We start from the raw sequence: 24,681 nt of genomic DNA, 5'->3' as shown, positions 1-24,681 counted from the left end.
AGACCTCTTCATCATCTCTCTCTCTTTCCAAGATCTTGGCTCCTTTGGGCAGATCATTCTGCTCTTCAAATCAAGGCCCAGGATAGACACAATGATGACAAAGGAAATGTAGCAATAAGGAATAAAAAACGTATTCCAGTGCTTACCTCCACTAGAGCTCTCTTGATCACTCTGCTGACGTCCCGTCTCCATTCAGGGATATCTGGGTTGTACTCATCCAGGTTTGGAGAGAACGACAAGCGGAGAGATTGAAATCGCTCTGGGGATACACAAGGGCACACTTGCTGTGAATAAACTCATTGACAGACCGTGGAGTTTCAGTGTCGGGTTGTCAATCAAATACAATGTACTGCAGTGGATTTTAGCCCATGTAATTGGATAACACATTTATCCCAACTGAGTAAGAATCAAATGCGAGGACTAGAGCCTCAGCTTGTGTACACTGACATAGCTTCAGTGAAGCCAATGGAGCTATGCTGATTGATGTCAAATACGCCTACAGTTGAGGGATCCACCCAAAGGCTATGGGCACCTGAGCACCACATACAAAACTGTACAAGGCAGGAAAATGTCTTTGTCATCCTCTCCCCTTATCATTCTCTAGCCATACTCCAATATTTATTTGTTTACATTTGTACCATTCCACTGTAAAAGGGCACTCGTCCAAAAGCTTGACCACATTCCGCAAAGATACTAATACAGAAACTGGCCTGTCAATCATCCTCCAAAAAGGACCTCAGCAACTTCTTAGATACAACAAAATTTAACTAGCTCCCCTTGCCCACAGTATCCCCATCAGGTATTACACACTCTGCTACCCAGAGCTACCCATCTCCTTGCTCATGAGGGACAGATGGGCATTGTTATGGACCTGCAGGTTAACAAATTTGGGCTGTTATGGACCAAGGGAGGGGGAAGCGAATTCCAAAACAATGTCTCAAACACTGCTCCATAACATAACTTCTCAGGAACAGCAATGAGAACCTCTCCCACCGCCATGTTACTAGAGTACATCGTTCTAACGTTCCCCTGTTTAGCAAAGCACTTAAGCACACGCTTAAATGCAGCGTCCTCCTTCCAGATTTTTACCTGTTATGCTCAAGGTCATTGACACTGAGTAGTGCCTTTCAACTTCTGAGCTTTATAACCGGTCCTACATTTATAGACTGGGCACACGTGGCTCTAAAACTTTCAGGTCAGATCCTCAGCTGCTGTACACTGAGGTAGCTCCATTGAAGCCAAAGGATCTACGTTGATTTACAAGGATCTGGTCCTTGTTTCATACAATTTGTGGGTGTGAACTTTGCGTTGGAGAAAGAATCAGATCAAGCGGCCCAGTGATGGAAGTTCATGGTTGATCTAAGGATAGGCACAGCACAGGTGCTGGCAATGCAAGGGTCTTCATGTTGCCTTGCCGACAGACCCGAAGCTTGACTTGTCGTAACCATTTCCAGGGATGCTAGGGTAATTCAGACTGGCCTATCCAGTCCTTGGAATTTGAGCTGAAATTTCCCAGAACGATGTCAATAATGATGATTTTCTTTTTGCCATGTGGATACTTGTCCACTGGGACTTGGACTGAAACCTAAAAAGCAATTTAAAATGTGTGCTATTCACAGACTGACTATTTGTATACGCCACTGGCCACTTCCACTAATTTCAGCATGTCATTCCCACAAAGGCTAATGAATGATCAAAGGTTTATCAAAATGGAACAGCGCACAGAGCCGGGAAGACCCTCACTTAGGCTGCTGTGTTGTTTTTTCCTTTCCTTTCCAAAATGCAGGTGACTTATCTAGCATTAGGATGTTTACCTTATGAAAGGATGCAAATGAAACACTCAAAAGCATCACTTGAAAGAAGTGAGGCAGCCTCATAATTACTTTACCATATTGAGCAGCAGGGGGCTGGAACGGGGAATTTAACTGAAATGTTACACTAAAACAGGACTCCTGAAATATGGAAGAAAGCTGCTGCATGGAATTTGGATGGGATTTTAACAGATGCTCTGATAGAGAGACACTGCACATTTATATTTGCTACTTAGAGAGAAGCTTTCACACTGAAACAACTTTGGGATAAGAAATAAAAAAGAGCTTGGACAGCTTCTACCCCCCAGCCCAGCCTGTGGGTCTAGGTAGGTCACTTCATGAAAAGAGGCACTGCCAATATTTTAAAGAAGAGTTGCCCCAAATCATTTCCCCTTTAATCTGTGATGAATCCCTTTTCCCAGGGCTGGAGCTAAGGGTTGGGGAATCTCCCATGAGCAAGGTTGGAGGCAGTTAGCCAACCTACTGATAGTATATACACTTCACTGGACCCATACGTACCTTGCACTAGAAAACTACCCTGTGCCAGCATCTCAGCCATGATACAACCTCTTTACCATGCTCCAGCAGCATGAAGGGGTTGTAACGCTGACTTTACTAGTTTCTTGGGTATTTCCCCAGCATAGGGGTATTCTACCCATCCAACCAGGCACCCCCTGGCTCCTTCCAATTCCTAGGGCAGGGAGTGTGTCAGAATTACCACCTGTTCCCAACCTCCAGCAGAGTCATGGTAGGGGGTTGATGTCATCCCCACCACCTCACCTCGTGGCCCTCAGAAAAAAGTTGTGTGGCGGATGGGGCAGGGAAAGAGGGTGTGATCAGAGCACTGAATTGGCTGCTGGAATGACCCCTGGGGGGGGGAGAGCTGCTGCCATCAGGTGCAACTGAAAGCAGCTCTAAGGCTGCCCTAAGTTTGCACAAGGGCCCAAATGACCTGGAGAGCGCTCCAGCCTAGCTGAGAATCCAGCCCATGCAGGGTGTTGGTAACACAGCACGGTTCTTAACAGACATAACCATCTGAATGGAGAGTGAGTGTGGAAATGTCTGTGAAAATACCGGACACACGGCCTAATCTGCTCCACTCCACAGGGGAAACAAAACATTGCTATCAGGAGTATTTTTGTGAGGTCCAGGGATAAAAGCCTGATTGAATGGTATCTAGAGAGGAGGTAATTCCACTGGAGGCATGAAATAGCCCAAATCTGGGAGACCATCCAGCATATCACTGTGATCTGTGCTTGCAATACAGGGGAAAAGACAATAGTCAATTGTGCACACTAAGACGTATGTTCTAATGGACACAGATCCATGCAGCTTTTGCACATACCGAGACAAAACATCTGCTCATCAGTGGAGTTCAGCCAGTCAGTAACATAATCCACTTTTCCAATGGCCACATTTGAAAATATTACAGTAGAACTTCAGAGTTCCAAGCACCTCCGGAACGGAGGTGGTTCGTATCTCTGAAATGTTCATAACTCTGAACCAGACTTTATGGTTGTTCTTGCAAAAGTTTACAACTGAACATTGGCTTAATACAGCTTTGAAACTACAGTATGCAGAAGGAAAACGCTGTGTTCCCTTTATCTTTTTAGTAGTTTACGTTTAACAAAGTACTGTATTGTATGTGCTTTTTATATTTTTGGTCTCTGCTGCTGCCTGATTGCGTACTTCTGGTTCCAAATGAGGTGTGTGGTTGACTGGTCAGTTTGTAACTCTGATGTTTGTTAATCTGAGGTTCTACTGTGCAGTAATCATCTAGAAGTGGCTCTACAGTAAAATGCAGAGCAAGTACGAATCCTCTTGAGACCGGTGTAAATCTGGATTAACTCCAATTGCCTTCAGAGAAATTATTCCTGATTTACATCAGTGTAATTGAGAGCAGAATCTGCCCTAAAGCATTTTTGGAGCAATACTGCAAGGCTTCTCTTTTTAATAAGAGTTGAGTCCAGTACGTTGCTGTAGGGACTACCGATGTGTCACAAACGCAGCACACCATTGTTCTGGTACATCTGTGCAGCTAAATTCTCATCCCGCATCCCGTGCTGAGCAATTGCTTTGCTGGGGGGGTGGGGGTGGGGAGAAAAGCAACAGAAAAATAAAGGGGTAAGAGCTCACCATATACTGCAATAGTCTTTGTGTCCTGCAGAATGGTGTTCCCTGCCGAGACCTGTACCGTGATCGTGTTCATCCCTTCCACAGAGAACGTGAATGTGATGCTCCCCTCCAGGGTGACCAGTGGCTGCAAACACATGAGAAAAGGGGCAATTAGGCTGCCATCCGATCTTCCCAATTCCAGAAGTCCTAGCTCTGGCTACTCCAAACAGGAGGGAGGTTAGGCATATGGTGTGTTGGATCGACGGGAGAGGATGATTGAGAGACTCTTTACTCCTTGACTGGTTTCTCCATCCTAAGTTTATAACCAGAGAACTTGAAAGGTTTTTTTGGATGGAAAAAAAAAAAATCTGTCATTTAGAACTCTCTTCTACCAGTTGTATTACGGTGGCACCAAAAGGCCACAAACAAGACCAGGGCCCAATTGCGTTAGGTGCTGTGTACAAGTAAGGTGCCATCAAAGGACTTACAGTCTAAACAAGCAAATGGGAAGAAAAGATCATTATCCCCATTGTACAGCTGGGGAGCCAAGAGAGAGAGGAACAAAGTGGCCTGCCCCAGGCCGCACAGAGTCGGTAACAGAGCTGGAAACTGACCCAGATTTCTCCCTCAATAGCCTAAGGTATTCTCCAGGACACCACTGTTACTAGAATGAAGGGTTTAGGGCAGATATGGGCCTCCTATACTTGCCTCCTTGTGAGCAATGGAGTGTCACCATTTATCTGAAGGAGTTGCTCACGGTTGCACAATGTCTCCACTCCAGGAACTCTAGGCTACCATTTACGTTTGTTAAGACACTATACTAGTGCTTGCCATACAGCCTTTCTGACCACACCCAGCAGCCGCTGCAATAACCTCCCGTATTCCTTTACTAGTTTGGATTTTCAAAAGCACCCACAGTTAGTCTAACTCTGCTCCCATTGTGGTCAATGGTAAAACTCCCCTTGACTTCAATGGAAGCCGTTCGGCCAGCACTAGTCACTAATGAGCTTGATTTCTCAGACAGGAGGGTAAGAGGTGACAATCACAGTCTGTAAGTACCTCCATGGGGAGAAGATATCTGACACTACAGGGTTCTTCAATCTAGCAGATAAAGGCAGGACAAGATCCAGTGACTGGAAGTTGAAGCTAGATAAATCCAAGTTAGAAAGAAGATGCAATTTTTAAACAGGGTAATTAACCATTGGAACAACTTGCCAAAGGATGTGGTAGATTCTCCACATGTGGTAGATAAACATTTGGATGTTTTTAAATCAAGATCAGATGGATATCTAAAACTATGCTCTAGCTCAGTCACAAGACACAGGCTAATGTAGAGATTACAGAGTAAAATTATAGGGCCTTGCTATGCAGGAGATCACACAAGATGATCTAATGCTCCCTTCTGGCCTGACCATCTATGCATTTATGAAAATCTCATCCTCAGAATCTAATCGGGGCCTTTGGGTACTTCCGCAATACAGATAAATAACAATTACAAAGCACCTGGTACGATTTGCAAGCATCCTAACTAAAGAGACAGCAGAAAGTTGTATGTGCTCTATTTATGGTAAGTAGCGTCCGTAGCCAGACAGATGTACTGTGTATCATTTTGCATCCCCAGAGTGTGGTAATGAAGAATTCTTGCATACATAGTTTAACAGATAAAATGAGAACTTTGCATTGGTTTAGAGCAGGGGGTCCCCAACCCGGTGCCTGCGGGCGCCATGGTGCCTGTCAGGGCATTTTTGTGAGCCGACAGGACATCTCACCGCCAAAATGAACAGAAAACTTCAGCATTGATAGTTTTGTAAAAATTGTCAAATTTGTACTTTAGTTAAAGGAAGAAAAAAAACTTTTTAGTCTACTTTGCAATAAGATCCCCGTAGCATTATTCAATAGGGCGTTAGGAATTTGCACACAATTCAAATGATCCTTACACAGAGATAGCTAAGTAGTTTAAAAAAATGCTGATTTGCATAGATAGGGGAGGGGAGTTTATCCCACATCTGCCTGCTGTGGGGTAGTTTACATCTTTCTCTGATGCATCTGGTGTTGGCCACTGTCAGAGACAAGGCACTGGACTAGAGGGACCATGGAACTGATCCAGATTGGCAATGCCTATGTTCCTATTTTTGTAGGGCAAAGTGCCGAATCCTGACTGCTCTGACCTGTAATAGGTTTATTCACTATTCAAGAGTATTCACAGGCCCTGCCCACTCCCAGACCCATATTCCTCCTGGGATGGTTTGCTACAGTTCTGTAGGGACATACAAACCTCGGTATTGTTCCCGAACCACCAAATGTAAGTCAGCGTGCCCACCTGGCTGGGCCACAATACCGCCGTAGCGTTGACCTCTTTGTTCTTGGTAGTAACAAACGGGAGAGACAAATGAACATGTTCCAGGGGGCCTGCGGAGACAGAAGCAGTGGCAAATGGGGTGAATGCCCTCTCTTAGGCATCAAAATGTGGGTCTGACACTGGATCCTCCAGCTTTTCGGATGAGAAATGAAGAGGAAAGTCACATGGGGCACCATATGCAAAGTGTTCTGGTTTCGTACTGTTGCTGGGGAAGTCATTTGGGACCCATGCATCTAAAAATAGGAATTGCTACTACCTGAACTAAAGAACCCCACCTCTACAGCTCAAAGACTGTATCAAACTCATACATCTATATACATGGACTACCCATTAGAGGGAGGCAGAGTCACACTATGTGGGCTACCTGGGAAGACCCTAGAATTTGCATGAATAAGCACTAATAGAAGTATAATAATATTACAAATACTTGGATCCATTCCTAAGGAGCCAGATATCAGGTGCTGGAAATTGGTATCGCTTCGTGAACTTCAGTGGAGCTACATGGATTTGTATCAGTTTAGGGCCTCCACCAAAGCATCTATCCCACTTATCCCTTCCTTTTAACTCTCACTTTTCCTCTCCCCTGTGGTCCTTTTCTCTCATCTACACTGTGCCTTTTATTTCCTTAGCGTAGCCACGTGTTGTAGTTTAATGGACAAATAACATTTACTTTGAAACATGCCCTGGCTAGGGTGACCAGACAGCAAGTATGAAAAATTGGGACAGCGGCTGGGGGATAATAGGTGCCTGTATAAACAAAGCCCCAAATATCTGGACTGTTCCAAAAAAATCGGGCCATCTGGTCACTCTAGCTGGCTGTTCCTTTCTCCCATTTGTGATGGGAAAATGAGGAGACATGGGTCTGTAATCACAACTTGTTTTATGGATTGTTTTCTATGTCTGTCACTGTCATTCTTCTGGAGAACAGAAGTGTGGTCCTTAAAGAAAGAGAGAGAAACCCAGAACCACAAGGTAATTTGGGGGCACTGTTCTCCAATATAGGCTCAGTTCAAATTCCTTATCCAGAGGCTCCAAACACTGAAATGGGCACTTCTGGACTGATTTCAGTATCCACGCGTGATCTGGCTGCTCTATTAAAAGGAGTCAATATTTGACACCAGGACTTCCCAAATGATTTCACACACATATATAGCATCATTTATAGAGCGCTATTCACCCTCAAGGATCACCAGAGGATTCCCCACTTTTTACACCCGTGCAGAGTGGGTACAAAATGGTACCAGCTCAGAAGGTGTACATTACTGTTCATAAGGTGTGGAATGCGGCTCTGTGACACACCCGTGAAATGCAGCCCTCTCTGGGGTATAAACATGGCAACTGTTTTAACACCACACAGCACCACCCTATGATCCAGGGGCATTCAGGATCAGACTGCCACGGGGTTGTTGCAGGCCAGGATTATGGGTAATCTGTATTCTGATGGCTGCTGATGAACCCCCGCCACACCTCCAGGAGTGGCTGAATGCTCCTGTTTTTCTCACGCTTCGGAAGCGCTGCAAGATTTTGTCCTACACCTCTGTATACTGTCAAAAGTATTCCCCTACCAGAATCCACAGCCACAGGGGAAATCACTAGTCTAGTCTAGTCTCAGGTAGGAGGTGAGAACTGAAATTAATCATTATCCAGCCCTTTGTGTATTTCAGAGGAGGTGGCCTTGTTTTGTATTCACTAAGTGTCCAGGGGCAGCAGAAAGTGCAAAGGAGGGAGAATGTCAGGCATCCAAAATGGCAGTGGAAGAGCTATTAACAGGACCATACCCTGTGTCAGTTCCAACACCTAGTTCTCACTGATGCTAGCTTATCTCCTGCACTGCTGGATGGAATAGTGCTGAGGAGGCCACGCAAAGGGCCCGGCCCTGCATCGAGTCTTTAATGCCCTTTCAGGCCTTCACTGCTTCCTTGTTATGATAGGAAAAGAAAGGCTCATCCACAAAGGCCCATATTATTTTAACATCTGCATTCCAATATAGAACTGGAGAAAATGGACAGGCTGTTTGGAGTGCATTGGTTGAACAGCAGATGGTGCTGTATCACTCCATATATAGGTCTATGTGATAGGAAGAGAAATCTTGTCCAATTACAATAGAATTGCACTTCCAAGTTTTACATGCAGTTTATGAGCCATTTCATTACTACCACTCTGCATCTTGCCCCAAAACACCATCCGTGCCCTTAGAAGACTCTTTGGGTGCACACAATTGGTACTGAGAACATAAACTGTGTAGGGTTGGCCTGTACCTAGAGTCTCTTCAACAGGTGTAAGCGGGGGAATAGTCCCGCTATTGTGAGGAACTTTCCTGGCTTCTGCACTACCCTGGTGAAGTGGGCTAGCGAAAGGATCTGAGTCCTCGCTCCCACTTCCTTTACCCAGAGGCCTCTCTGCCCTTGAGGACTCCCCTTCCACTCTCCTGTCTGGCAGAGTCCTCGTAACCCCAACAAGGCTGGGCCCAGGATTCCTGGGGGACTCGACCCCCAACCCTGCTGTGGTCACCTAGGACAGGGGCAAGGGTGTCCCCACTCCGGGGTACTCTCTCTGCACTGGGCACTTCTCTGACCCACTGACCATTACATACAAGTTAAAGTTATTTAATCAACAATTAATTTTAAAAAGAATAAGGGAAAATGGGAAAGGTTAAAGGAACCACATCACCCCGCTCTGTGGTAGGGAACATCACAAACAGTGTCTCTGGAACGTCAGGGCAGTTCACAGTCTGCTCCTTGTAAGTCCCAGGCCTCCTGCTCCGGCCCTGGCTGTGCTGTAGGGATGCTGCGGGTGGGACACTTGCTGTGGTGGTGGCCACACGCTCTCAGGCTCCAAGTTGTAGGACCCTTCATCCCAGAGTTGCCCCCGCCCTGTCGGGGTTACAATCCAAACCCACCCTGCAGAGCCTCTTGGCTGAGGCGTCTCCCTGTGCTGGGCCCGCTGCCCAAGGTCCCCCTCGGTGCCCCCAGCTGCTCACCGCACCCAGCTCCAGACTGCTCCAGCCCCAGCTCCACCGCTCTGCCTCAGCACTGCTGCTGCTGCTCTGCCTCCAGCTCCCTGGGCTGCTTCTCTGGCCCCTCTGGCTCTGGTTGCTGCAGCTCTGCTCCCAGGACAGGTCTGCTCTGCAGGCTGCTTCTCTGACTCTGCTCCCAGCACTGACCTGCTTCCTGGGCTGCTTTTCTGGCCCCTCTGGCTCTGGTTGCTGCAGCTCTGCTCCCAGGGCAAGTCTGCTCTCTCTGGGCTGTGCCTCTGGCTTTGGGGCTGCAGCTCTGCTCCCAGGACAGGGTCTGCTCTCTCTGGGCTGTGCCTCTGGTCCCTCTGGATCTGGCCCAGCTCTGCCCCCGCCCCAGCTCTGCCCCTACTTTCTCCTTAGCTCAGCTCCACTCTGTCTGACCCAGGCAAATCCAGCTCATACAGAGGACGGGACCTCCCTGGTCTCCTGACTCCCTGATTAGCCTGTCCGCCCTGTCATTCAGGCTGACCAGGAGCATTGGCCTCTCCTCATTGTACCTGGGGGCTGTCAGTCTCAGAGTCCTGATTCCCCATTGACCCTTCCCCTTTTAGTACTGGGACCTAGCAACTAAAACACCCCCACTGAATGTTAGTAAGGGGCAACAGTCCCCTTACACAGGCCACATCATTTTCAAAAGTTAAAGCAACAGGCAGGGAGACTGAATAAGTTTGTTGCTGACCTTAAATGCCTGCTGAGATGACTCATAGATGGCCTTGTTGCTAGAGAAATGGCTTACAATCAGAAATGGCCTACAACCACTGGTGTAATCTGGGCCTCAGGCCAGTTTAAACAGCCCATAGGTCTCCGGTGGAAAGGAGATTCTAGTGGTGCAGAGTAGGTGGAAGGATTCTTATGCCATGCCAGTTCCCTGCAGCTGGCATAGCAGGGGAACTGGGGCCTATAGAAAATGTGTGGCAAAAATGTCCCCGTTCCCCTTGAATGATCTTTGTTTCCAGCCCAATGTGGCTGCTTGCAGTTGGTAATAGCTAGGGCAAATTAATGCTATTCCACCTTGGCCCAAGGGGACCAGGTCTGCACAGAGACTGCTGCAGGATCAGGGAAGTGCCAAGGGTAATGGGTGGTGAATGAAATATACATGTTATATCTAATCTATTATACAGGTGAATTTAATGGGATAAAGGCACGCCACAATGAATGGCCCATCAGAAAACCCTTATTGCATACAGACTTTTAATGACATTTCAGATTATCTAAGTGATTCTAGTGAATATTGGGCTTATTTCTATTACAAAAATAATATATTTTTGCTACGTTGCTTACATGACTTAGGCCCCTAAGTCACTTAGGCCATTTTGAAAATTATATCTCGTCTCACTTAAAAAAGATACAAAGGCCACCTTTTTAAGTATCACTTTGTAGTGTCCAAAAACTACAGGCTCATTAGATCAGCTGGCCAGACAGCTAATTAGTGCAGGTGGCTGAATTAGACAACTGCTTTCTCTTTCCCGCTTGTAGCCTGCATAAGAAAACAGCTATTGTATCATGTGGCCTCATTACTTCGCAAACAAGACAAGCACAATGATGATCATCCCTCTGAAAACTCCTCTTGTTAAGCTGCAGCTGATTACAAAGCCTGTGTGCGGGAAGCTGTCAGAACCTCCCTGGAAATATTACCACAGAAACAATTCTCCATTTGTTTCCAGGGATCTTCACAAGCTATTAGAAATGACGCCTGGCTTGCAATCCACTGACCTATCCATAAACAGGAGCAGGCAGGGGAGGCTCAGAGGGAGCAAAGAATTGGCTTTTCCTCAGAGAACAAGGTGTAGCCAGCTGTTTGTCTTGAGATCCAAACCTACACCACGACTGATCAGTCAACGCTGCATAGGAGCGTTAAACAAAACTCGAACACCGCATCTTTTGCCTTCACAGAGGCCTCTGTCCGTCCAATTGCAATAGGGGTCACTAGCTCTACGCAAGGGCAAATATTCTGCCAGCTAAGAAAAAAAATACAACTCAGCATTGGCCCCAAAACTGAGAAATTCCCTCCAACTGTCAACGCCTCAGCGTAAGGAACCACATGGCTTAAGTCCCAAAATGTGACTCCCAAGTTAGAGTAGTTTAAGAGGAAAGGAGTTTCGTTTCTCTAAGGCATTATTTTTGGACTCAATGCCCCAGGATGATGCCAGGAAGTGCCATGCTGCAGAAGGTGCCATCTTTCACAGGAGGCATAAAACTGGGTTCCTGATCACCTGCGATCATTAAGAGGGGTGATTTTCCAAAGACCTTCTGGGGGGCTTGGACTCCTAAGTCCCTCAGGTAGCTTTTGAAAAAGCTCACCTTAAATCTACCATGGCACCTTTCACAAGAGAAGAGCTGTAAGCCCCATTGTTCCAGCTAAGTTCCCCCTGCAGTTTTCTGTAACTATAGGATTATACTTCACTCTGCCCTGAACTGTTTGGAGTGTTGTTGGGCACTGTTAAACAGCTGCTGCCTTGCACCCTAGGAACAGCTGCATTCCTGGTGAATAAAGTAACCTCGAAGTTGCAATCTCTGTATAGGAACTTATTGAACGCTTTGGGATCCTCTGAAAGAAGTATGCTATAAAAGTGTCAGGTATTAATTAAGAACAATTTCTGTAGCCATATTTCCAGGGTTTAGCACTTCCTTTCTAAACAACATGCACGTACAATAAAAAACAACAACCCACAACTCCGTTTTCCACCCCCCAGCCCCACACAGAATCCTCGAGCTAAACCTTCAGGAGAACTCTGGGAAAGTTCAGAGATGGGTCAGAACTTTGTGGCTTGAACCAACGCTTAACCAGACTAAAAGGGAAATAACATGAACTCTATCTAGGGGTATAGGAAAATTTGGGTTTTAAATTGGCAGCAATTGAGATATAAGGAAGTTAGAAAGAAAAGCAGTGGAAGATATTATTTTTCTTGTAACTTTCTCCAGATTCAGAAATTTGGTTTCCATCATGACAGAAAGGGTGATTTCCACTCCAGAAGTGGCTGCATTTCACCAGTGGGCATATGATTCCTATGTATACATACAGGTCAAAATTTTTAGAAGTAGCCAGCGATTCTGTATGCCTCCATTTTTGTCTTCCCATTTTGAGACATCTTAAAGGAGCCTAATTTTCAGAAAGCATTGGGCACCTGCCCTTTGAAAATCAGATCCCTTTCTTTAAGGCATCTCAAGCTGGGGACCTGAAATTTGAGGCACTAAAAATGAAGAGTTGTTTTTTTAAAAAAAAACTTGGCCATTATCTGTGAATAGTTTTTGGATTCTCTGGCTCTCAGTTTGGGGAAGGACAAAAGTTCATTCTCTCTGACTCTGCACATGTCTCAGAAGGTCTTCTCTCAGACAGGGAGCCTCTAAGAGAATGTAATGTTTCTTTAAGATATGTTATAAACCAAACACAGTAATAACATACAAGTTACATGTAAGTACAGGACAGTGCTGTCCAATCCCAGGCTGTTTGCCACCTGCACGGTCACTCGGAATATGCCCACATTCTGGTAGACGTGCTTGATCCCGTCCTCCGTCGAGCTGAGATTGACGTACGACACAGCGATGCCATCTCCAAAATCCACCTGAATGATCATCCTTTGGACGTCACCCTATGACAATGGGGAAGAAGTCAATAAGGAAAACGACTCTTTGACTGGACTTCACTAGTGGCCTGAACCTACTCCCACGGACTTCAGACCGTGGAAAAGATTGGGCTGAACAGCTACAGGGAGTGATTTCAGAGAGCAACTCAGGATGGTTCAGAGATTTTGCAACAGCCTGTGATCCCTTTCACCTGGCTCGTAATGACTGTTACCTGGCTAAGAGCTGTTCAGTGGCCTGTTTGAAATGCGCTGGAAGTTCTCTACTACACAGGTGTCCACCTCATAAAAACCACCAGCACTAATTGGTCCCCATGTTGGCTGGGTCAGGCTGAGGACTGAACAGGCCTGGTGACTAATCTCCCCTCCTCCTGCCTAGAGACGGTCCCAGCAGTACAGGTGTAGGATATGCCTGGTGCTGCTCTTCTGTGGGTAAAGCTGAGGATATTCGTCCCCTGGGCTGCCTACCTGGCACTTCTGGTTATCATTAAAAATAAAAAAGGAAGCACATAAGCAAAAAAACACAGCCAGGAGCTCCATGTTCCATGCAAGAGCAGAAACCCCGTTACCTGGAGAAAGCCTGTTATGTGGGTTGATATTCCACACTAGTGACTGAACTTGCTTTTTGTACACACAGCCACAATGAGCTCCACATCCAAGACATTCAGCGGGGAGCTCTTTGTGTAAGAACAGGCAGAGGAAATGAACAAACCTAAAACCCAAGGACCCACATGGATTTGTGTCTTTACACACAGCTTTACCGACCAATAGCATTTTTGATAAGCCAGTGCTCTTTGAAAAGGACAAGGAGCAGAGACGTGATTCAGACACATGCTTGCAGGGAGACCCTGTTTCTCATGCTCTGGAAACATCAATGGAATGCTCTCATCTCACTGCTGTGGTGTTGTATCCAGTACAGTCCATTTTCAACAGGCTGACAAGACACACAGAAACAGCCAGTGACTGTTGTAGGCCAGCCTTCCAGGTGGGACACTGTAACTCGTCTTAACTCTGTACATAGTCACTACTAAAAGCCACTTTTGAAAGTGCCTCTCAATAGGACCGCTGTGATTACTGGGCAATGCAGTTACACTCTCCTTCTCTTGCTACAGAGCCACCTCTAATACAGTCTGGCACACTGGAGCCTTTGCCGGTGCCTGGATCCTTCATCTGGAAGAAAGCCATTAGATTAACAATTTAGGACAGTGCATACCATTGGGATGAAAGTATACGGAATTTACTTTAATTTTGTTTCCTTATTTTTCCAAAAGGGGCTGTCACCTGGATGCCCTAATAAAAGTTATTAAAAGAAGCACCTGTTTCCAGGTAGGTCTAATTTTGTATTGTTTTAAGTTGTTGGGCTGGGTGGGGAGGCAGAAAAATGACATTTTGAGCTGAATCCCTCACACTTGTTCTCCGCCCAAAGATTTCACTTCCAGGGTTGTGTGGACAGAAGTGACAAGGTCAATACAGACCTGCTGACCTAGTTTGGGGGAATCAGGTTTGAAGATAGGATAGTCTTGTGATTAGGGATGGGTCTTGTGGACTGGGGCTTCTGTATCACATTCCTGGCTCTGAGTTCCTGTGTGACTCTGGGCAAATCATATAACCTCACTTTCTAGGCAGCATAGCACTGCCTTTCTTCCCAGGGGATTGTGAGGATAAAAATCATTGCTCGTGAGGTGCTGAGATACTTCGATGACAAGGACAATATAAGTGATTAGATAAACAAACAAACAAACAAACCACTACAACAGGTTTTCTCTATATATACACATGCAAAATGCTGGGGTCTAAATTAGCTGTTATCATTAAAGACAAAGATCTGGAGTCATTGGAGATAGTTCTCTGAAAATATCTGCTCAATGTGCAGTGGCCGTCAAAAAAACTAACAGCATGTTAGGAACCCATGAGGAAAGAGAGAGATAGTAAGACACAGAATATCATAGTGCCTCTACATAAATCCATGGTACACCCACATCCTGAATACTGTGTGCAGTTCTGGTCATCCCATCTCAAAAGAGATCTAGCAAACTAGGAAAAAGTACAGAGAAGGGCACCAAAAATGATTAGGGGGATGTAAATCTTCCATCTGAGGTGAGATTAAAAAGACCGGGACAGTTTAGCTTGGAAAAGAGACGTCTAAGGGCGGGCTGACAGATCTATAAAATCATGAATGATGAGGAGAAAAAAAGTGTTATTGACCCATGCACATAACACAAGAACCACTGGTCACCCAATAAAATTAATAGGTAGCCGGTTTAAAACGAACATAAGGAAGTACTTCTTCACATAATACACAGTCAACCTGTGGAACTCGTTGCCAGAGGATGTTGTGAAGTCTAAAAATATAACTAGACTCAAAAAAGAACTAGATAAATTCATGGGGGATAGGTCCATCAATGGCTATTAGCCAAGATGGTCAGGGATGCAATCCCATGTTCTGACTACTAGAAGCTGTCACTGGACTACAAGGGATGGATCTCTCAATAATTGTCCTATTCATTCTCTCTCAAGCATGCGGCACTGGCCAAAGTCAGAAGAGAGGACACTGGGCTAGATAGACCACTATGGCCATTCTTATGTTCTCATATGTTAAGAAGAACTGCAGGTGCTCTTAGCAAACTGTATGGGCTTGTGTGTGCAGGAATTTATTCTGGAATAGCTATTCCTGATTAACTGTATTTGTGGATGCTTTTATTCTGTAATACAGGCATCCAAACATGGAGCTAATCAGAAATTGTTCATCAGGAATAGCTAATCCACTTTAAATACCTTATTCCTTACCTTATTCCAGATTAATTTTCATGTGTAGACAAGCCCTTAAGTAAATTTGCTTTATGCCCGGTCTACACTTAAAACTTATATTGGCATAGCTGAGTTGGTCCAAGGCATGAGTAAAACCCACCCCCTAGCAAAATAACTATGCTGACAAAACCCCTGCTGTAGACAGACCTATGCCAGCCAAAGAGGGCTTCTGTCCATGTAGCTAACGTCGTTCAGGGAGGTGGGGTAGCTATGCCGGTCATATGCTATGTCTTCTGTTGGCGTGTGCAGTATCTACCCTAGCACAGGCTCTGTAGTACAATCAGAGTGTTTTTATTTAACTTGGCAGTGTACATAGTCATCAGTGAGATGTTGCTATGCTTGAGAAGATTGGCTGAGAAATAAGTTATGGAATAAGGTTTGATTCAGCAAAGATCTTAAGCATGTTCTTAACTTTAGATCTACTGCATTTAAGCATGAGCTTAATCTACCTGGACTTCAGTAAGGCATCTGATACAGTTCCACATGGGAAATTATTAGTTAAATTGAAGAAAATGGGGATTAATATGAGAATTGAAAGGTGGATAAGGAACTGGTTAAAAGGGAGACTACAATGGTTAATACTGAAAGGTGAACTGTCAGGCTGAAGGAAGGTTTCTAGTGGAGTTCCTCAGGGATCGGTATTGGGACTAATCTTATTTAACATTCTTATTACTGACTTTGGTACAAAAAGTGAGTGTGCGCTAATAAAATTTGTAGATGACAAAGTTGGGAGGTATTGCCAATATGGAGGAGGACCGGAATATCATACAAGACGACCTGGATGACCTTGTGAACTGGAGTTCTAGAAATGGGATTACATTTAATAGTGCAGAGTGAAAGGTCATATATTTAGGGATTAACAACAAGAATTTTTGCTATAAGATGGGGATTTATCGTTTGGATGTGACAGAGGAGGAGTGAGACCTGGGTGTATTGGTTGATCACAGGATGACTATTAGCCATCAGTATGATGTGGCCATGAAAAAGGCTAATGTAATCCTACGATGCATTAGGCGCGGTATTTCCAGTAGAGACAGGGAAGCGTTAGTACCATTAAGCAAGGCCCTGATGAGACCTCAGCTGGACTACTGTGTGCAGTTCTGGTCTGCCATATTTGAGAAAGATTAAAAAAAAATTAGCCATCAGAGGAGTGAAGTTCTGGAACAGCCTTCCAAGGGAAGCAGTCGGGGCAAAAACTTAACTAGCTTCAAGACTGAACTTGATAAATTTATGGAAGGTAGGGTATGATAAGATTGCCTACAATGGCATGTGACCCATTGGCGATTGCCAGTAGCAAAAATCCCCAACTGGTAGAGACAGGACAGGAGGGCTCTGAGTTTCTACAGAGAATTCTTTCCCAGATGTCTGCCTGGTGGATCTTGCCCACATGCTCAGGATCTAACTGACTGCCATATTTGGGGTTGAAAAGGAAATCCCCCCCACCCCAGCTCAGATTGCCAGAGACCCTGGGGCTTTTTTGCCTTCCTCTGCAACATTTGGCATGGGTCATTTGCAGTTTAACCTAGTGTAAATGGTGGATTCTCTGTAACTTGAAGTCTTTAAACCATGATTTGAGGACCTCAGTAACTCAGCCAGAGGTTAGGGGTCTATTTTAGGAGTGAGTAAGGTTCTGTGGCCTGCGATGTGCAGGTAGGACTAAATGGTCCTTCTGACCTTAACATCTATGAGTTCCTCCTAGATATAGGAATTACTGGGTGAGATACAGGAATTAGGTGAGGTTCTCTGGCCTGTGTTATGCAGGAAGTCAGTCTAGATGATCATATGGGTCCCATCTGACTTTTAAAATCTATGAAGATCCATTAATACCAATGTGACTTAAGTAGATGTTTGAAGTTAAATCACTTGTGTAAGGTCTTTGCTGAGGGCAGGGGAGACCTACAGCAAAACCATACTGCTGTGTACAAGCAGCTCCCAAGAGTAGTTTGCACACGGCGGTATTATCAAGAGAGATTTTTGCAACAATATGACATTTCCTTATGTCAGTGACTGGGATGTGTGTGGTCATGCCTACTGGTTAGAGCAGGCATCAGTAGCCAGGAATCAGAGCCCAAGATGAGAGACTTAGTCAGAGGCCTGCGCCAAGGGTCAGAGAGGAAGTCAAAAATCAGAGCCCAGAGTCAGAACCAGGCTAAGTGGAATGAAGCAGGGCATTGGCAAGGCTGGAACAAGGCAGGAGCTATCTTGGCTGTGGGCAAATGCTTTTAGCAGCAGCTGAACTGTTGCTGCTGCTGGGTTTAAGGGTCAGTCTGATGACTCTTCCAACCCATCAGGCGGACCGCGGTGTAACAAATCAGGCAGTTTACAGGCCAGCTGCACTTGTTAGGTTACCCAGAACCTGGCTCTGCCACAGGCTCTCATCCCTGACACTGGGCACCAAAAATAAAACACCCAACTCCCCCAACCCTTCTTGCTATAGCCTTGCCTGTTGCCTTTTCTAGTGTGTACTCGGCATGTTGACGAGGGTAGTGGTAGATTATATGGATCCGCAGAACCCAAGTAAAGCGAACAGTAAGCCCAGTGCACTTCTCCTGTGGCTTTGCATATGGGCATCAATGCAATGAGCATTAACCCAAGTCCGACTTCTTGAATGAGCACCATCTTCCAGCTCCATCTCTAGAGGTTTGTAATGCAAACCCTCTTAGGAGGCATGGCCACAATTTGCAAAGGTGGCTACCTATGGTTAGGTCCCCTAAACTCAGTCCCTGTATATTCGTCACGCTGGGGTAGGCAGATACCTGTTATAATAGCCAGGAAAAGAGCAGTCCTTTGGGTTGGCATTGCTAACCTGATTTAATGTATGTTACCTACAAGGTGTGGCATAACCGTCAGATGGTACACTGCAATCCTAATAAGTGCTTTGCTAGATCAGAGCCTATAAGTATCTGCTTAGCTTTTAGCACATGAGTAGATTTGTTGACCGCAGTGAAGCCTGTGGCAGAGCTAGTTGAATCCAGATCTTCCAAGACCAGTGTCTTGAGCACCAGACCATTAAAAAATAAAAGCACTTTGACATAAGTAAGTAAGTTTTCAAAGTAATTCTAGTGACTAACAAAACCCGACCTCTGGGGATTTAAACACATATATAATAGCACCTTCTCTATGCACAGCAAACGTACCTATTTCTTGCAAAAAATCTAGAACAAACACAGGACCTAAATGCTTTCCGCAAGATCTCTGAATCTTTTCACTTCAGCATTTGTTAGCAACACGCCATGCTGTTTGCAAAATATTGTTACACTTTGGTTACTTTTATACTGCCATTAGAATTTTGGTATATGTCTGATTATGGCCCATCCCAATCAATCTAATAAGGATGCAGCCTTCCAGCTTTCCATTTAAATTTCACCCAGAAGGTTGTAATCATGGATTTTCCATATTAAGTGCTAGTCTTTGTATGTAAATTGAAGTATTAAAACAATGAGATACAGCTCAAAGTTTTTAATTTTAGTCCCATGCCTCAGATTTAATTTAAAAGTCTTCAATTATGCATTGGCTTGCGTCTCTTTTTCCTTAAAGATGTTTAAAACGGATTTAATTATCCACTGCAATAGGCAGACACTGCTTCTGTTGGGATGTCTTCCTGAATGAATGTTTTAAAAATGTGCTTTACACAGTCTTTATGCGATTCACCCATTTTCCCCCATGGCACTTTTCCACTTGCATCCAAAAATGTGTCCTTGAAGACATTTCTTTATGGAAGATATTCCACTGAATTCCGGGGCAAGTCTGTCTGTAGAATGCTCCTTAATATGGCTCACAGTTCAGCAATCATTAAGCATATTCTTAACTTTAAACAAGTTAAGTCCATCCTGATTCACATGCTTATCTTTAAGTGCATGCTTAAGCACTTTGCTGAATTAGGGCCTAAGGCCACCGATTAATAATGATGCTTATTGGTGGTTTCTTGCAGTTTTCCTCCAGGAAGAATATTTGGATGACTACATGTAAAGTCAAATAAACTCAACCATAATCAAGTTCAAAGATGCTTGTTTCAAGTTGATTTTATTAACTTGAACATTTATTAATAAGTTGTACGCAAGTTGATTCTTGGAACATTTCAAAGTAGCAAGTAACAGGAGAACTGGTGTTTAGGTATGCGTGGAAACATTTACATTAGGTGGTTGAGACCAGTCATTAAAATATGTGTATATGAAAAATGTGGCCACCTTAGAGTCACCTCCAGGAAAACGGCATTATGACTCGGTTGCCTCTGCAGCAACCCCTAGTGGCCCATCAGGGCCTGACTCCCCCCAAGTCTCCACTGGTAGGCTGCTGTGAGGTCCAGGGTAGCAGTGCTTTGGCCCTCTAGCCAAAGCAAACTTCAGTCCTACCCCATCTGGGGTGATAAGGACCAAAAGAAATGAGGAACACCCCACCCCCCCCAACTCATAATGGAATCATCCAACGAACCTTCGGTGGGACCCCGCCCCCTATTCAGGGCTTGTCTCCAAACAGTCTGTGCTTCTGCTGATCCCCTAGGGTCTGGTTGTCCCTTCCAGCAGGGACTCGTCCAGCCGGCAGGCTAGTTCAGTCTCTCACACCAGGAGAAGCAGAATTCCGTCCTAGGCAGCCCTTGATTGGGCTAGATCTCCTCCTTTTAACTCCCCTCTCGATGCCTGACATTTGCCACAGGCATAATGGGGCCAACTGGATCCAGAGTCTCTCATTAACCCTCTTGTTGCCAGTGTGGGCCATCTGCCCCATCACAGGCACACGAGTTTTTGTATTAAAAAAAAAAAAAAAAGAATGGAGCCAGATCCTCACCTAGTGGAAATCAGTAGAGCTACAGCGATTTATATCAGCTGATGGACCAGAAATACTTGCTCCCAGATCTTGGGAAGAAGAGGCAGACCTTTTGGGGTTCTCCAACCTCTTCACTAGGTCAGTGGTTGTCAGTACTTAACCAGAGGTTCACCAATATTCCTCTCTGCGAGCCCCATATGATCGCAGGCTGCTTTTGAATTGCTTTTCCTTGTTCCTCCCAGTGACATTGTTACACCATCAGAAAGTCATATTCCACTTTGCTGAGTTTGATCATCTCTAGGATAACAAGACCCAGTGCTATGAGACGTTTTCCTGATTGTCATCATGTGCTTCGTGGAGACATCATACTCTTCACTGCTAGCATTTGCTCCTTCCTTCCTCTTGTTTTGCTGTTGTGTTAAACTATGAGACTAACTGATTTTTCAGGGACAACCACGAGTTTGCATCCAAAGCTCTCCTCTCTCCTGCTCAGTCTCAACTTGTTCTTTAGAGAAGGCAACTAGACCTAGAAAGTTAACAGTTGTACAGGTCTCCGCAGATCTTCTCTTTGCTCATCAGCTTTATAGCTTTCTTGTCCTACCTGTTAGCCCTTTTGTGTCAAGTGGAACTTGAGTATGAACACAGAGTTGGAAAGCTACAGTACGTAGGGTGACTATCTACATCTCAGAACAGGGGAAGCTCTAAAGCAGCAGTGTTCTGAAGGGCCAAAGACATGAGAAAAGGTCTCTGTCTTTTACTGCACAAGAGTTGTACATGTGGCACAAGTGAAGAAACTGGTCCATCTTGGATAGCTTAGTCATTAAAATTATTGACCATCGCCTCCGGAACTGAGGGACTGGCTTGTCTTTGTCTCTGGGTGCACTAATTCACATATCCTCGAGCAAAATCACATATGCATGTCAACATTATCCAGCCCATTTTGACATGCCTGATGTCCTCCTCTGATGTGAAGAGCTAACCAGAGAACACTTTTGTTTTTGATACCTACCTCTCATCTGCATTGGAAGGAAACGGATCTCAGGCCTTGCCTATGCACAGCTTTGGTACCTATTTAACTATTTGCATTAAGGATGTGACTTACAGAAATGATTAAATGGGTATTATCCCTACTATCCTACACTGCCTTATAGGTACCTTATAGCAGTACACTCGATTCACTTAAACTTAGGCCATGTCTACGACGGGTAGTGATCGATCTATCGGGGATCGCTCTGCTGTGAACTCTGGAACTCCACCAGGGTGAGAGGCGGAAGCGGAGTCGGCGGGGGAGTGGCGGCCATCGATCTCGCGCCGTGAGGACGCGAAGTAAGTGATTCTAGGTCAATCTAAGATACGTTGACTTCAGCTACGCTATTCTCGTAGCTGAAGTTGTGTATCTTAGATCGATCTCCCCCCTTAGTGTAGACTAGGCCTTAGGGAAATAAGCTATACCAGTATAAATACCTTTATACCAGCATAACTGCATCCACACTAGGAAGGTTGTACTGCATCAGTTATCCCAATATACTTAAAGCAGTACAATGTGCATTAAAAGGCTCCTCACACAAGGCCAGACCTACTGAAAGCAGCTTGACTTTTCAGGATGCTTTCAAGTAATTCTCTCATCCCCTTTTGATAGCTCCACCATTTGTGTCAGTGGTGAGCAACTGAAAATAGGTTTGCAGGTGACAGGAGCTCCCATGGAGCTCCCATGTCCCAGTGCAAGAAGTATTTCATTGTTTCTTTCGGCGTCAGTGAAATCAAAGGACCTGTAGCTTGCCAGTTTTCTCCTACCACTTCAGCAGCCAAATGATTAAGGCTCGTTGTGCAGCTCATGTGTCTAGCATTTTTGGAGAGAGCATCAGCGGTAGCTAGCGCTGGTTGAAATTTTCCACACAATTTTTTTTTTGACCAAAAATGCCTGTTTAAAAATAAGTTGTTTTTTTTTTAAAAAAATTCCCATATTTCAATGTTTTGTGAAAACTGCAATTTTTTTTTTGGGGGGGGGGGGGGAGTTAGTTGTTTAGTTAATGTTTCCGTCTACTTCCTCTCCTTGTTGTTTCCTTTAATCCCCCTTATTAGTGGCAACATGGACAAAAAGGCAGGGGAGTGAGTTTTTGTTGTTTTATGAATATTTTGAATTTGTTTGTAATTTTTTTTTCCAGAGAATGAACATTTAGATGCACCAAAGCACGTCAGATTTGCTAGATGCTGTTTCCTTTGCAAATCAGTATGCGAGTTTGTTCAGAGAAGCCTTGGCTGCACCTACAACTTTTAGCCACCGACGCCAACAGTACCAGATTTTTCTCATTATATCTGCTTGTCATAAATATAAAGGGAAGGGTAAACCCCTTTAAAATCCCTCCTGGCCAGAGGAAAAATCCTCTCACCTGTAAAGGATTAAGAAGCTAAAGGTAACCTCACTGGCATCTGACCAAAATGACCACTGAGGAGACAAGATACTTTCAAAAGCTGGGAGGAGGGAGAAAAACAAAGGGTCTGTGTCTGTCTGGGTGATGCTTTTGCCGGGGACAGAACAGGAATGGAGTCTTAGAACTTAGTAAGTAATCTAGCTAGGTATGTGTTAGATTGTGATTTCTTTAAATGGCTGAGAAAATAGCTGTGCTGAATAGAATGAATATTCCTGTCTGTGTGTCTTTTTTGTAACTTACGGTTTTGCCTAGAGGGATTCTCTATGTTTTGAATCGAATTACCCTGTAAGGTATCTACCATCCTGATTTTACAGGGGTGATTCCTTTACTTCTATTAAAAGTCTTCTTGTAAGAAAACTGAATGCTTTTTTCATTGTTCTAAGATCCAAGGGTTTGGGTCTGTGGTCACCTATGCAAATTGGTGAGGATTTTTACCAAACCTTCCCCATGAAGTGGGATGCAAGGGTTGGGAGGATTTTGGGGGGAAAGATGTGTCCAAACTCCTTTTTTTCAGGAACCCAGATAAAGATTGGTGGTGGCAGTGGAAATCCAAGGGCAAAGGGTAAAATTAATTTGTACCTTGGGGAAGTTTTAACCTAAGCTGGTAAAAGTAAGCTTAGGAGGTTTTCATGCAGGTCCCCACATCTGTACCCTAGAGTTCAGAGTGGGGAAGGAACCTTGACACTGCTAGAGGAGTGTTTCCCAAACTTGGGACGCCACTTGTTTAGGGAAAGCCCCTGGCGGGCTGGGCCAGTTTGTTTACCTGCTGCTTCCGCAGGTTCGGCCGATTGTTGCTCCCACTGGCCGCGGTTCTCTGTGCCCGGCCAATGGGGGCTGCGGGAAGTGGAGCGGGCCGAGGGACGTATATGAATTGTCAGTGGGCAGGATTGAAGTGGGACCTTTGAAGTTTAGTGCATGAGCCTCTACCGCATGAGCTAAAAGCCAACTGGCTGTTAGCTATGGCTGTAGAGCAGACTCATTTTATCTCTCTCTTTCAGTGGTCTCAGCGCCACTAGATGGGACAGAACACCACACCCAGAAGTATATCACTATACAAAGAATCAGAAACCACCAACATGAAGATCCAAGTTAGTCCCTGTAAGCCGCCATGTATTTTGTGTTTTTGTGCAAACACAGATCAGTGTTTAGCACTTTCTTGCCAAACCACAAAGGAAAGCAAATGAGACAAGGGAAGTGGGAGGAAAAGGCAATCTGGGCAGTGAGGAAATCTTACTTGGGAGCAGAGAACACAGGATGGGAGATTTCATGGATTCTCTCCAATGACTTAATAAAATACTTTCGATACAAGAGGAGCCAGGCTAGGGGGAAATGTACTTGCAGATTAGAGATGTCCTGAGGATACCGGGTTTTTTTAACCTCCTTTCATCCAAGAATCTCAGAGCCTTTCAAACATATTAATCAAACTTTGGATCATTGCAATGAGGTATGTTTGGTATTATTAGCTTACCTATCTGTATAATGGGTCTATCTTATCAAGAAGCCACAGAGTGAGTCAGTGGCAGAGCCAGGATTAGAATCCAAGAGCCCAGATTCCTAGTTCTCCGTTCTACCACTAGGCCACTTTGTAAACTTCAAGTTCCAGAATCTGAGCTACAAATGCACACAGCTCAGGAGGAGGGGTGTGTGTGTGTGTGTGTGTGTGTGTGTGTGTGTGTGCACATGCGTGCACATGCGTGCACGCGCGGATGACTTTAAGACCACCCTTGTTCTGGTGGAAACTGAATGAGGCTAGGGTTCACATTCACCATTGGATTCCATCGTGATGAAATCTTGA

General features: G+C 44.9%; 1 protein-coding gene across 1 annotated transcript in view; it reads right to left on the bottom strand.

Moving 5' to 3' along the window:
• Positions 1-24,681, bottom strand: part of SORCS1 (sortilin related VPS10 domain containing receptor 1) — a 407,920-nt gene that overhangs the window by 27,662 nt on the left and 355,577 nt on the right. Inside the window, exons 19-22 of the mRNA XM_077821796.1 lie at positions 12,705-12,891; positions 6,202-6,335; positions 3,948-4,071; positions 147-259 (exon numbers count right to left, since the gene is read on the bottom strand). Of these exons, the coding sequence (XP_077677922.1) occupies positions 147-259; positions 3,948-4,071; positions 6,202-6,335; positions 12,705-12,891 (558 nt within the window). The remainder of the gene's footprint in view (positions 1-146; positions 260-3,947; positions 4,072-6,201; positions 6,336-12,704; positions 12,892-24,681) is intronic.

This window comes from Eretmochelys imbricata, chromosome 7 (genome assembly GCF_965152235.1).
Source record: "Eretmochelys imbricata isolate rEreImb1 chromosome 7, rEreImb1.hap1, whole genome shotgun sequence".
Lineage (NCBI taxonomy): Eukaryota > Metazoa > Chordata > Testudines > Cheloniidae > Eretmochelys > Eretmochelys imbricata.
The sequence above is the reverse complement of the archived record's forward strand: the minus strand, read 5'-3'. Positions and strand labels throughout refer to the sequence as shown.